Genomic DNA, 13,877 nt, shown 5'->3' on the forward strand with positions numbered 1-13,877 from the left:
GTCGCGCATTAGCAAGATTTAATGCGACCGCTCATCATGGAGAATTAGGCCGAGAGGACCTGTCGCTGGTGTCCTTGACACGCTGAAAGTGAGTCCGGTCCTGCGTACTAACTTTAAGGATTTACGCAATCTGTCGTAGGTGTAGAACGCGCCGTTCAGTGCCGAAAGCCGCCTGCCCACGAAACGGTACAATGTTACACCACTAGGGGTCGCGCTCGCGACCACAGATTATGTAAATGGTGAACTGTATTTCCCGTAAAACGCGTCACACACGTTACGGATGCTGCGTAACTGGAGCTTTGAACTTGGACACAACGCACGGGCGACCGAGCGATGTGAAATCTCGTAGGTACGTTGAGTGCAACAAACCACGAGTGTGATCCACATTGTAACGCCGAGGAATATCCTGTTTTTAATCACACATCTCGTCCAATTTGGCTTTCAGTGTAATGCACTATTTCACTCGGCAGAAATTCCCAATCACGTTCCAATTAAGCGTGCCGAGCACGTGACGCAGCGCTCGCAATGCCCCGCAAGACGGGCCGAAAATCCAAATCGATCGGTCAAATGGGGAGCGATAAGTGGTGTCGCGTCAGACGTATGAATGAAAGTGAGATCTGATTTATGAATAAGCCTTAGCGGCCTTGAATACATTACACAGCGCCGGTGGCGCAAGAAGAACGAAGAAAACGGCGCGCACCTGTTCGCCGACCGTCTCAAAGCCACTAAAGTTGATCATTACGGACGGTCGGGGCTTGTTAGCGCCTCTTCTTCCTGCCGCGTTGTCTTTCTCTCGAAATTATGGGAATTTCTCCATAATATCCGTTAGCTCGCTTCCCGGCCTTCCTCATCACCGGCTTTCTTCCGGGACTGTCGCCCTGATCCCAACTTGGCCCTGTCACGATCGCGCGCCTTCGCGCAGCTCCCGGTTTCATCGGTAGATGTGACCGATAGCCAGGCATTTTTGGGCATTTTGGCAATTCGACAAATTACTCCAATTTGAATACGTTGAAGATCGCAATCCAAATCGATCTCGAGTGAAACAGATAAGAACAAAAGAAACGATCGAAATTTATTTGTTTGTGCATAGAAAAAAACATTTGATTGAATTAACCAAACTTATGGTGAAATATGAACGAAACAGAAAATTCCGGTCGAGGTTACTGTTGAGATTATTGTGGGATTCTGCTGATCAGAAATCTTGTCAAGTCGAACAGAATCTTGATAAATTCAATGGAAATTTCTAGTGCATTCATGTTTTATCAGAAATTTGATTAATCCAATTTTTCGATGAAGAGTAATGTATTTCTGTCTTTACCGTGTAACAATCAATCTGACTTTCCTTGGATGAATAAATTCTTCTGGCGCGATTCAAATTATTTTTAACTGCATTTTTCTCTTGAGAGAAAACGTATAGACATGTTTTCGAGACAGACAATTGATAGTGGTTTTACCAAGAGTTAAAGAGTTCTTGTATTTTCAATGCATATCGGTGCCCTAACGGTATGATAACTGTACTTTTAGGGCGACCAATGATGAAAACGATTTATTAATCAATTGAGTAATTAAATTCACATTACAATCCAAGTTGAGCAGTCAGTTCGCGTCATAATTTACAGAGAGATACGCGTGAAACGTCATAGTTGCGAGGACTGAACTTTCCAATTATTTCGCTCACTAATTTGACCTAGATATTCACATCTATATGTGGTTGAGTTTTTAGACCAATTAGCGCGGAAATATCTGCTCCCGGCGCACAATAATGAAAATTGAATCAATGGCACTGGTCGATTGCCATTGTATTCTCGCAGATAACAACATCCTACTGTAGGCCATTGTCGTGAACATGTCGATAGCAGTTCGCTGCTGCAGATAATCGTGTTTTCCGAGTTCAAGTTTGATCAGAGAGAATGTCCATTCTAGATACGGAACATCGATGCAACACAGGGGAATCTGCGAAACAAAGAAATCTATTTCTTTCACAGAATTTCGCCGCGTGCGTATTCTTTTTTATACTTTCCTCTAGATACATATAATGCACCATAATCAAACTGCAGTTATGTTTTTATGGAACGTGAGAGAGGGACAGAAGCAGAAAGAGAAAAAGAGAAGGAGGAGAGAAAGAGAGAGAGAAGTAGCAAACACACAGTAGCGCTGATAAAATATCGTTTTTCTCTAACGTTGTTTTGGCGTGCAGCGGCTGGCGTATAAACGTGGTGCACTCCTCCCACAGCGTGTATTATGAGCGTATTAACACAGCGCCGGGGATAATCTGACAATATCGCTCGCGGAAGTACGAGGAGAGGAGGTACGAAATGCCGTGCACGAAATGCGTGTTACGCCAACATACAGCGACATCGATCGCGTTTCGTCAACTGTACCTTTGTTAGCCGAACAGAACCTTGACCGAAATGATGATACCCACCTGGCTGCACGTGCGAGCGGAAATAAAGCGAGCTTTTGATCATTTCTCTGGGCCACGCTCTTCATGCAAGAAAGCAGTAATTAAAAAGACACACACATGCACCGGGAAATATGTGCGCAGCGTGTATAGTCCGCGAGTAACAGCGTCGAAAATACACGAGATGAGATAATATACAAAGAGAGGATAATGTACCACTGAGGATGAAAAGGATCTGTTATAATTCGTCGACTGCCACGATATACAGAGTGTCCCATTTTAAATGTTCCAGACAAAAATCTCGAAAAATATGGAAGACACGGAAAAATGTTTCAGACAAAAGTTATATGGTTCGATGGAGGATATAAGAAGGTATCATTAGTTTGATCTTGCGTTGCGCCGCCAAAGTCAGATCAAAGTCAACTTTGCTTTTTTAAACATAAACATATATTTTTTATTACAGAATTTTATTCTACGTAAAGAAATAAACAACTTTTGTTTGAAAAATTTTTTTATGCGACCTCTATTTTCTAAGATATTTACGGAAATATCTATAAAATTATCGATTTCAATAATTTTTTACTCGAACTCTATCAACTTTACCGAAAAATTAACGAAAAATAAAAATTATCTATTTTCTTCTCATGAAACTTTGAGAATTTTTTCAGAATTTTTAAATTAACTTTTTAATACTGTATTTTTTTTGCATTTTCTTGAAGTACTAAAAAGTTAATTAAAAAATCCTAAAAAAATTCTCAGAGCTTTACGAGAAGAAAATAATAATTTTTATCTCTTGGTGTTTATCGGTAGAGTTAGTAGAATTCGAGTAAAAAATTATTGAAACTAATAATTTTGTAGATATTTCCGTAAATATCTTAGAAAATAGAAGTCGTATAAAAATGTTTTCAAACAAAAGTTGTTTGTTTCTTATGTAGAATACGTAGTTACGTAGAATAAAATTCCGTAATAAAAAATTTATATTTCTATTTAAAAAAGTTGACCTTGACTTGACCTTGGCGGCGCCACGCAAGGTCAAACCAATAGTACCTTCTTATATCCTCCATCAAACTATATAATTTTTGTTCGAAATATTTCCGTATCTTCCATATTTTTCGAGATTTTTGCCTGGGACATTTAAAATGGGACACTCTGTATATTCCGGTAAAGATAGAAAGTTAGTAAAACAATTGAACTATGTTATTTGTCGCTTGGAAGAGACATTTTCTCTTCAGAAAATGAGTTTAACGTTCAAATTAAGGGGTATGGCTACAGTAGCAGGCTTAAAAACATTAATAAATTTAACAATTTTTTTTAGTATAAAAAAATAATTTAATATAAAATCGAATTAAAGCACTATTTACGACATATCTTAAGGTACTTAAAAAACTTTTTTTTGTATTTTTCGATCCAAAGTGGCAGCGCTACCGCTAACGGAACCTAATATGTTTTTTTGGAGATGCTTCGAGGTCTGACATCTAGCGTCCACATACTTTGACCTAGAACAAAAAAAATTTTCTTTTTAATCTACATTAAAATACTTAGAGAAGAACGTAGGGGTTTTTGAAAATATTTTTTTTTTTTTTTCTTAAATAGCAGGCATTTGAAGTCATAGTTACATTTTTGCTAAAAAATTTCGTGAAAAATTGTCCATAAAATAAAAGTTTTTTATATCGGAAAATCCCTACGTACTTCTCTGCAGAATGTATTTAAGAAGTTGCTGCTAAAATTTCAAGTTATTCGAATAAAAATTATTGAAATTATGTGTCAGGCCAATTTGAAAAAAACATTGTTTTGAGAAAAACACGTTTAAAGTTTTAGTCTTTTAAAGTGCTGTCTTTTTGCTTTTAAACTTAAAAATTGTGACTTTAAAATTTTTTTACCATTATTCCGCAATGTCAGCACTATAGAGCTGTCCATCTGTAGCAAGATTTTCTTTCTGTTCTTCTTTTCTGGAGAATTTTGAGCTCGAGTGCGTCTCCATTGCTGCGTCTAATAGCAAGCTCTCGGCATGCGTTACGCGCAATTCCTCGACGCAGAAATTGTAAGAATGAGGACCTATTGTGATGTCCAAAACTTTCATAACTTCTATGATACTGTTCAAGTCATTGTTGAAGACGCACAGAGCTAAATCGGTAGCTACACTGAAAAAAAAATTTATTCAATCTAAATAAATATATTTATTCAAATATATTTTAGTTACAATAAGAGGTTATTTATTAAATTGTAATATGCAATAATTCATTTTCAAAAATATAATCATCAAAAATATATATAATAAAATTGAAGAAATATTTTATCCAACGTGAAATAATTTTAAAGCAAATAACGGATAAATGTTATTGAGACAACCGTTGTTCAAATTGAATAATTTATTCTTAACAAATAAAAAATCTAATATATTTAAATTCAGGAAATAGCTTTAAACAAATATTTTTTTAAACTAAATATTAATTTACTTTACAACACATTACAACACATATAGACAAAATGTAAAACGTTTATATTGATCGAAGAAGTAGTATAGTGTCTAAAGCAACAGACTCATAATCCAGAGGTGCCTCACGGGTCCAAGTTCGAGTCCCACCAGTGCCAGTAATAATTTTCAAATGGTAAAAATTTTAAATGTGATGTAACATTGGAAGCAACTTAGTCGTCCTTAAGTATTACTCTTACACGAATTTCTAAAGAATTTAAAGAATCGTTCAAGAAAGAAGAATAAAGAAAAATTCTTTAAAGTAAACCATTTTTTATTCAAATTTGATAAATAGTTACTCAATTTTAGTCATGCAATTTAAAAATAATATATAAAATAATTAAATAAATAAATATTTTTTACAATTCCTTTTATGTATATCAAATCTAATAAATAATTCATTGGTTTTAAAAATATTTATTGAAAGCAATCCTATTTTTATTTCTAGCGGAATAAATTTTAATTTGAAAGGAAGTCATGTTTTCTCATTTTAATAATTGGATGCTTTATTATAAGTAACGCTTTAGTCCATTTGAAATAAATGAATAAGGTTTTCAGGAATCTATTTTAATTTAAATTCAGTAAATATTTTTTTTATTTTTACAAGTGTGTGTTATGTTTTAACTTCTGGTTTCTCTACATTAAACAAATATTTCTTCAAATTTGGTAAATAATTTCTTCATTTGACATTCTTCAAGACAATATTTACATTAAATAAAATTCTTAAATAATTATTCTTAATATATATTCTTAATAATATATTCTTAATAATTATTTTTTACATTTCACTAAATATATTTTTAATCTAATCAATAATTCATTATTTTTCAGCAAAAAATTTTTCAACCTGATTAATATTTCTTTTTAATTCAAATAAATACGTCATTGGTACCATTTTAGAAAATTATTTATTCAAAACAAATTAATTTTTTTCAAATTGACTAAATTTTTTTCTCAGTGTATATCCAAGATCTTTTTACCGCTCGAACTCCCTAAACAACGAGTAAGCAGTTTATCTTTGCTCAATTCGCGCCGCGGCGTGCTCCGATACGCTTGGCGGCGCTGTATCGTACCTTACAATGTTCGCTCTAACTTTGTTAAAAAATTTTTTTTTGTAATAAATCGAATTGCAAGTTATTTTTATGAAAATACCGTTTAAACCAAAAAAACAATTTTTGCTTTTTTGAAAATTCTATCGTGACTGTACCCCTTAATCGTCCTGCAGATGTTGACTATCTATAATGATTATATATCTTATCCTCCTTACGTCGTCGATAATATCAAAGTACATCGCTAATGCGCTCGGTTGAAGTTCAGAAATTAGAAGTATTGAACTGACATAATTGATGACAATCAACACTCTCTGACATTTTTACGTCGTAACAGGACCGCGCTCGGTTACGTAAAGATGAACAGATTACAGCGGGCAATGATGGTGTTCTTAGTATAGTGATATGTCAAATTTCAGCAATTGTTTAAATATCTATAATTTGTGTAATTCTTCCTTTCTAAATTTCTTATCGTTAGAAAATAATTATGTATTAAAAATTAATTTGTAGATAATATCTAAATACATGTCGTTATTTTCTAAACGAATTATAAATTAATATAAACAATAATATACTATATATTCTCGTAGTTATATAAGAGTAATAAGTTTAACAGCCTTTACATTAAGAGGTTACGGCCTGGAAATTTCAAAATTTCAATTTTTCTTCATTTTTTAATTCCCTGAATCTTCAATTTTTTACGAATAAATAAATGGATTTCTTTAAATTCGAAAAATTTAAATTTGTGAACATTTGAGTGGAGTGTTATTCAGGGAGCTGTGGAGTGCTGTTATTCAAAACGGACCATTTAAGTATAGCGCGCAGGTATAAAGTCGTTTTTGTTTGACTTAGTTACGAGTAGTGGCGATCGTAGACGAAACTCGATGTGTAAACAATAAAGCCGAGATATAGACCTAGCATAGCCTATACCTAGTCTGCTCTTAGTCGATTCTTAGTCGAAGATTCTCTTGCCACAGAAAAGCAGATCTATGGTGCTGGCATTGCAGAGTAATGATAAAAAATGATAAAGTCACAATTTTTAAATTTAAGAGCAAAATACAGCATTTAAAACTTTAAACGCGTTTTTCTCAAAACAACGTTTTTCAAATTGGCCTAATACATAATTTCAATAATTTTTATTCGAATAACTTCAAATTTTAGCAGCAACTTCTTAGATATATTCCGCAGAAAAGTACGTAAAGGTTTTCCGATATATAAAAAACTTTTTATTTTTTAGCAAAAAATACAACTGACTTCGAATGCCTGCTATTTTTTAAAAAATCAATATTTTCAAAAACCCCTAAGTACTTCCCTAGGCATTTTAATGTAGATTAAAAAGAAAAAATCTTTTTGTTCTAATCTGGTCGAATATGAACAATCCAGAAATTCCAATTGAAGTAACCCGAATTCTGTTTCAGTCAACCAAAAATCTTGTTAACTTAAACAGAATTCGGGTTATTTCAATCGGAATTTCTGGATCGTTCATATTCGACCAGATATTTAGTTAATTCAACCAAACCTTTTTTTCCGTGTAGATCAAAATATGTAGACGCTGGATATCAGGCCTCGGAGCGTCTCCAAAAATATAAAAAAATTTTTTTTAAGTACCTTAAGATCTTCGTAAACAGTGCTTCAATTCGATTTTATATTAAATTATTTTTTTATACTGAAAAAAATTATTAAATTTATTGATGTTTTCAGGCCTGCTACTGTGGCCATACCCTTTAATGATTCGGCATTTATTTTTAGATGATTTTTAGCGATCGTTTGGTACTAGTCTGTTATTAGGCAAGTTTATACTAAACATTTGATATATGTATTAAATAATCATTTAGCTTGAACAAATGTCCAAAATATATCCAAGAAACATTTAAATACCTTCTCTAGAATGTATTTTAGATATTTATGCTGTGTACATATTTAGTACATATATTAAATTTTTTGGTGTAAACTAGCCCAAAGACAACTGGTACTTAGTAAACAAACAATAGCCAGAAATCGCTTTTTGTTTTTGACCAAGAATTTAGGAACCCACCATTTTAGTAAATTTTTGCAAATCTTCTATTTGAAGAACTCATCAACACTATTTTGTTAAATTAAAGAAAAAAATATAAATTTCTATAGTCTCTCTCTAAGGCACCACAATAATAAAATACCGAAACTCCTTAAATTACTTGTCTCTCAGTTTTTTTTTAATTCTTGGAAATGATCTATGTTTTCGGACTTTATATCGGAACTTCCCCTTGAGTATAAATGTATTACTATAATTTAATAATGAATAATTTAGTATTGAACACATTCAGTAATTTAGAACAGTAATTTAACACAGTAATATTGTGTATATTTATATTTAATATTTAAACATGTATAGTAATTTATAATTAATACTATTAATATTATTTACAGTATTAAATATAAAACATCATACTTGCAATTGTTACTGCTCTCAAAATGAGTGCTGGTTTGTAATAATTTCTCCTTTTTTGTTGAAAAAGAGGCACAGACGACGGTGCGATATTTCCGCAACACATACCTCCCACTGGCACCGATTCGCAGCATGTTTGCCGCCTATAAAACAATAGAGTCCACGAACCCGGGAAATGTCAGTGAACGAGATCGATCGGACTCTCTCCCTTTGAACTGTACATTAGAAAATCTGCTTGCCGCAGTGTACCACTCGCGAGCGAACAGAATGGCAAATGAGTTGCCGAAGAAAAAACAAGGAAAAAAAAGACGAAGAAAAATTAGGAAAAAGGAAGAAAAGCCTTTGCGTCGAAAGGTCGCCACATGTACGATCGGTCATGGATGGAATAGGGGCTGGTGGAAACAGTGAGGTGGAAAATCCGCAGTGTAGGCGTCCGGACGCCTGGCGCCTACGTATTGAGCGACCCTGTACTCAAATAGTTGCTCTTCGGTTGCCTACGACACACTCGGCAATTCGCGAGATCTTTTATCGATATAATAAGTAGCCAAAGAGACTTCTCCTTTCACAGGCAGGTCATTCTTTTCTTTAATAAAGAATATTTACGTATCCGAGCGACCGGGTGTTGCGAGAAGAGAGACAGATCCCGAGAGAGACATATCGGTTGTCTGAGATGCTGCAATCGAAGCGAATACATACGTAAAGCATTGCACTCGGCACGTAGGCTGGTTCTTTTTTATCGTTACCGATGTCAAACCGTCACGAAATGTCAGGAGTGAGCGGCTGCTTGAGCATATATCCGGTATGTCAATATGCGTCGATAGCTGTCGATATACGCGCATGGCGGACGGATAGCACGGCGAAAGAAACCTGGCCGGTGTGCACCGAGTGTTCTTGCGACCGGTCAAGGCTACGGCCGTATCGATTTGCGACGGATGTTAATAATCGCATCATTTTCGTGCGCGATCCCGCGGTACTGCCAACGGCTTCGCCGTCGCGGATGAGAGATATTGGTTTCCTCTTTCACGGAATTATTCTACTTTAAACATTAAAACCTACGTTAACCAATATTTCCAGAAGATTTGAAATACAATGGCAGTCAATATATCAAAGCCAACAAAGTATCATATCATACCACATTTAAGGACCAATAGTAAGAATAAGAACTTCGTTCATCGTAGTTACCGTATCGTAAAGCGAATTATATATGTATATGTGTATATATGTGTGTATGTGTATAAACAGCCACCTAAATTTTGTCGTCCGAATCACGGCGTTATTACTGACTGTAGTGCTTACATATTACACATAATAAATTACGGAAGTGTGAAAATTGTCTTTTTGATCAGTTCCTCATAAGCTACAAAATATAGTGTCAGTCAATTCGACTGAAACCACTTTTTTTATATAATTAGTGCGGGGTCCTTTTTGTTGGACATTTTTCCTCGAAGATTGTCAAAAATGAGCTCTCCTGCACTGAACAGCCTTTCGACGTCTTGCGACATCTTTATGGCTTGATTAATAATGTCAGACATATTAATAGAATAGCTATATACAATAGCTCGTGATTTTTGTAATATTTTAAGTATAATAGTACTTATTCTATTATATTCCGTACCACGTCTCATAACTAATCTCCTGTCAAAATAAGTCGATTTCCATATATATGTTTTGCAGTGTTGTAAAGATTATTTCGGGAAAAAAACTTTGTTCGGCATTTTAAGATGTCAAGAAAAGGCACAAAGGAAGTGAAACCAGCTAACAAAAAGATAAATCAGACCCTTGGATAAGCCGAAAGCTGACCTACGGTTTCCCACGCTTTCCTCTTCAAAATGTCTTCTACTTTGTCTCCTTCGTTGACGCTGGAATGTATTGAGAGAAATGATTCGATAAAAAATTAACAAGCGGATATTTCCAATCCGATGAATACCGATGAATTTTTGTATCCGATTAGGAAACATCCAATAAAAAATATCGATTCATAATTTTTTGATCGGTTTATCTGATGCAGGGTTGGGTAGTAACTAGTTAAAAAGTTAAAAGTTAAGTTAAAAAGTTAAATGGCTTTAACTTAACTTAGTTACATTTTTACACTCTTAACTTTTAACTTAATTTAGTTACATTTTATCGATAACTATTAACTTTTAATTCAATTATCTTGAAGTATAGGCATTTATATATAACCATACGTGTGTTCATTATTGAATAGATTCATGTCTCAATGTATGTGTGTGGTGCGGGAGGGGAGTGTAATATGGGTATGTATTGATATGTGTATATTTGTATCGAGCTATTCTATTAATATGTCTGACATTGTTAATCAAGCCATAAAGATGTCGCGAGACGTCGAAAGACTGTTCAGTGCAGGAAAGCTCATTTTTGACAATCTTCGAGGAAAAATGTCCAACAAAAAGGACCCCGCACTAATCATATAAAAAAAGTGGTTTCAGTCGAATTGACTGACACTATATTTTGTAGCTTATGAGGAACTGATCAAAAATCTTTAACAAAAAGTGTAAAAAAATGGACCATTTTTTTCTAGCGCCATTAGAAAGTTGCTATGTTAGGTCTAACCAAATCTTTATCTACAGTACACAGATTGCTTTTTTAACTGTATAGGCATTTATATATAACCATACCATGTGTTCATTATTGAATAGATTCATGTCTCATAAGAGAACTAACAGAACTGTCCCTCACCGATTTTGATGCGCTTTGGATATGTTATAGAGCATCAAAAAGTATTCGACGCGTATCTTTTTTTATCGGTTGAATGTTAAGTTTAACGATTGAAACAGCCCCTTGAAAAAAAGGACTTTTTCATTTTTATTGAATATTTTCTAAAATACAAGGTATATGAAAAAATGTTTCCTACAAAAGTTGTACAGTATTTAACACTCTTTGCAACAGTATATTTAACTTTTTCAAAAACGCCAAATTTTTTACCTCCCCCTCAACTCGTTACTTTTGCAAAAAAAAGTAAGTTTTTGTAAGGACAAAAATTGTAGAGCATTTCATGCCAAATCGATCCATATATAATATTAGAAGGTGGTCTCGATTAAATTATTAGAAAACATCGTGATAATATCGTGCTATACGCATCACGCCGTCCAAGTAGATGGATACGGTAGCTAGATACGTTATTGTAAGTAGGGGAATGTAATGAATTGTAGAAAAATAATACATAGACAGTTGCATATATTTAATGTATAATGTTTACAATTTATAATATTATTATAATATATTAAAATCATATAATTAATATAATATTAAGAAAAATTGATAGAGGATTTTCACTCACAGAAAATAAATATATTTTACTTATGGCACATATTCATAACAAAGGTAGTGCTCATGGAAAAAAGTGTGATGCAAAATGATCGTTTGCACCATGAACAAGTAATTATAGCATTTTCGCCACAAACATCGCATTGTACTTTAAGATCTTTTTTGAAACAAAAATCAACCGGTGTCTTGAACTCTGGCGGTCTGTAGATATCCACTTTTAAACCATTCAAATTTAAATAAATTTTGAAACCTGGGTGACGAGAATTATGGTATGTTAATGGATGGTGTGTTAATTTCAAGGCATTATTCCTATTATGAAAATCAATTGCAAGATCGTGTAACATAACATTATCAGAGAAATATTTGATAAAATTTTTCCATAAGCGGGCCATATACATCTAATGGTTGTATTCTTCCACAAGCGGGCCATATACATCTAATGGTTGTATTTTTCCCGTTGTACCAGCCGGAATTGTTAGAAAATAGATATCTCTTGCAGAATCTGATCTACTTTCGGCAATTATGTTGGGACAATGTCCACTCCAAGAATCTAATAGTAATACGAATGTGGCCCAACGTTCGGCAAGAAAACTTCTCTCAACCAGGTTTTTATATGATTTGATGTTAATTTACCTGACTTTGAAGCCATTACATAAATGTTAAGAGCGTTAAATGATGATTGCACTTGTGGACTAAACGTTCCTGTGGATTCTTTTAATACGATCAAAAGAGGCGACAATAATCTACCATCAGCAGAAATAGTCGGCTGTATTGTGTAACTATGCGTGGTTGCTGATACAGACTATACTGCAGATTTTATTGTTTTTCACATTTATTTGCTAAAGTACCAACGTGAAGTTCTAATTGGAATCTACTCTGATCTGAATTATAAATATTTTCTACTCCATATTGATTAATAAAATATTTTACATTTCTTATAAATGTTTCGCACTTATTTTCCAAATCTGATTTTGATAACAAAGATCCACATATATGACGCTATGAATCCTGGCGCATTTATCTCTTGTTGTGCTCGAAAAGCCCATCAATGTCAATATCATAAATTATCATTCCTATTTGGAGCACTTCATTGAAATTCATATTTGGAGCACTTCATTGAAATTGTTTAATATATATTCAGAAATTTTTTGTAATTTTTCTTTTCTGGTACCTGCATTGATATACTTCTCCCATCGTCGTAATTGTCGTAGCGATGTTACTTGTTTATAATTGTTTTTAACCGATTCCAATGATCTTGGTTTTGTTTTACCGCTTCTCCAGTATTCCACAGCTTGCCTTTTGTAGTTGTTTGATATGCTTCAACAGAAGTACAAATAACTTCTTCTGGAAGATAATTCTCATCTTCAACATGATCTAACAAATCAATTATTTCTGCATGTGGGATTTCATTTGGATCATAAAAATCTAGTATTTGCTCCTCTTCTATTTCAAATTCGTTATCATTTCCAATTTCTTTCAGTATGTATTCAACCTTCTCCTTCACTTCTATTTCCTCTGAAATTATCGGACTTTGTGGAAGGTCTAAAGCAAAGAATGTTGCATACAGTAACAGTATGACATTCCATGGATTAAATGACATCATTCTGGAACAGATTGAAAATAAATATTTGTCTCTACCTGTGATTATATAAAATTGTGATATAAAACTGTGATTATATAAAAAATAAAACATACTTTATAATTAATATTATGTTTTCTTATTTTTGACGTTTTCTTCTCTTCTGTCTCTTAATATCAGATATACAATGAATCTAAAAGAAATTAATAAATCAAAACGCAATTATAAACGCATTATTTACGTTATATTTGATAATAGGGAGACGAATGTATAAAATATTCACATAAATATGTAAACATGTAAACAAACCATTTTTGCTGATGGTAGATTATTGTCGCCTGTTTTGATCGTATTAAAAGAATCCACAGGAACGTTTGGTCCACGAGTGCATGCAGCAATCATTATTTAACGCTCCTAACATTTATGTAATGGCTTCGTAAGTCAGGTAAATTAACATCAAATCATGTAAAAACCTGGTTGAGAGAAGTTTTCTTTCCGAACGTCGGGGCACAATCCGTATTACTATTAGATTCTTGGGGTGGACATTGTCCTAACATAATTGCCGAAAGTAGACCAGATTCTGCAACAGATATCTATTTTCTAACAATTCCGGCTGGTACAACGGGAAAAATACAACCACTTATATATATATATATATATATATA

The 13,877-nt window shown here is 33.5% G+C and overlaps 1 protein-coding gene and 1 long non-coding RNA gene across 2 annotated transcripts in view; both read right to left on the reverse strand.

The window, feature by feature from the left end:
- Positions 1-3,754: 3,754 nt before the first annotated feature.
- LOC116845371 overlaps positions 3,755-13,877 on the reverse strand; it is a 12,132-nt gene continuing 2,009 nt past the window's right edge. The window contains exons 2-3 of the long non-coding RNA XR_004378235.1: positions 4,282-4,542; positions 3,755-3,897 (exon numbers count right to left, since the gene is read on the reverse strand). This is a non-coding gene — a long non-coding RNA (uncharacterized LOC116845371). The remainder of the gene's footprint in view (positions 3,898-4,281; positions 4,543-13,877) is intronic.
- LOC116845370 lies at positions 12,800-13,366 on the reverse strand. Its single transcript, XM_032817956.1, has 2 exons — positions 13,329-13,366; positions 12,800-13,237 (listed from the first exon to the last, which is right to left on the reverse strand). Exon 2 carries the CDS (start codon positions 13,234-13,236, stop codon positions 12,850-12,852), a length of 387 nt encoding a protein of 128 aa, XP_032673847.1. The 5' UTR covers position 13,237; positions 13,329-13,366; the 3' UTR covers positions 12,800-12,849.

This window comes from Odontomachus brunneus, unplaced genomic scaffold (assembly GCF_010583005.1).
Source record: "Odontomachus brunneus isolate Ranch 3 - 2012 unplaced genomic scaffold, Obru_v1 Obru_scaffold_051, whole genome shotgun sequence".
Taxonomy (NCBI): Eukaryota; Metazoa; Arthropoda; class Insecta; order Hymenoptera; family Formicidae; genus Odontomachus; species Odontomachus brunneus.

What these genes read in the sequence shown, in the direction of transcription:
- LOC116845370 (XM_032817956.1), bottom strand. Translation starts at nt 13,236, where the DNA reads ATGATGTCATTTAATCCATGGAATGTCATACTGTTACTGTATGCAACA.